The sequence below is a fragment of the Eimeria mitis genome, genomic scaffold (assembly GCF_000499745.2).
Source record: "Eimeria mitis Houghton genomic scaffold, Emh_scaff6735, whole genome shotgun sequence".
NCBI classification, from domain to species: domain Eukaryota; phylum Apicomplexa; class Conoidasida; order Eucoccidiorida; family Eimeriidae; genus Eimeria; species Eimeria mitis.
In genome coordinates, this window is record NW_013574858.1 from 2,478 (window position 1) to 2,878 (window position 401).

Genomic DNA, 401 nt, shown 5'->3' on the forward strand with positions numbered 1-401 from the left:
TTGCTTCTTCTGCTGCTGTATTTCTGAGGATCTTCGCTCTTATTCACTTTTGTTTGCAGGGCACTTTGGTAGACAGAATAAAGAAACGCAAGGCAGACAGCGACAGTGTGAGGTGCTGCAGCGCCGCGTGTTGCTCTGTACCATGATGTTGCTGCTACTGCTGCTGCTGTTGCTGTTCGCCACTGCTACTGCTGCTGCTGCTGCTGCTGCTGGTGCTCACCAGCAAAAGGGTACTGATACGCAGAGGCAGGAGCGCCACGGGTCCATGCGGATGCTTGCAGAAGTGCTCTGAGGGGGCGCAGGCAGACAAAAACCAGCAACAGAAGGACGCAGCCAGGCTAGTGGAGCTGCGGTAAGCAGCAGCAGGAGCTAGTGCTGCTGCAGCAGCAGCAGAAGCGGCA

General features: G+C 56.1%; 1 protein-coding gene across 1 annotated transcript in view; it reads left to right on the forward strand.

The window, feature by feature from the left end:
• Nucleotides 1-356, forward strand: part of EMH_0088840 (uncharacterized protein) — a gene marked incomplete at both ends in the record, with an annotated part of 2,687 nt that extends 2,331 nt beyond the window's left edge. The window contains 2 exons of the mRNA XM_013501346.1: nucleotides 60-107; nucleotides 282-356. Coding sequence (XP_013356800.1) covers nucleotides 60-107; nucleotides 282-356 — 123 coding nt within the window. The remainder of the gene's footprint in view (nucleotides 1-59; nucleotides 108-281) is intronic.
• Between the last annotated feature and the right edge of the window lie 45 nt (nucleotides 357-401).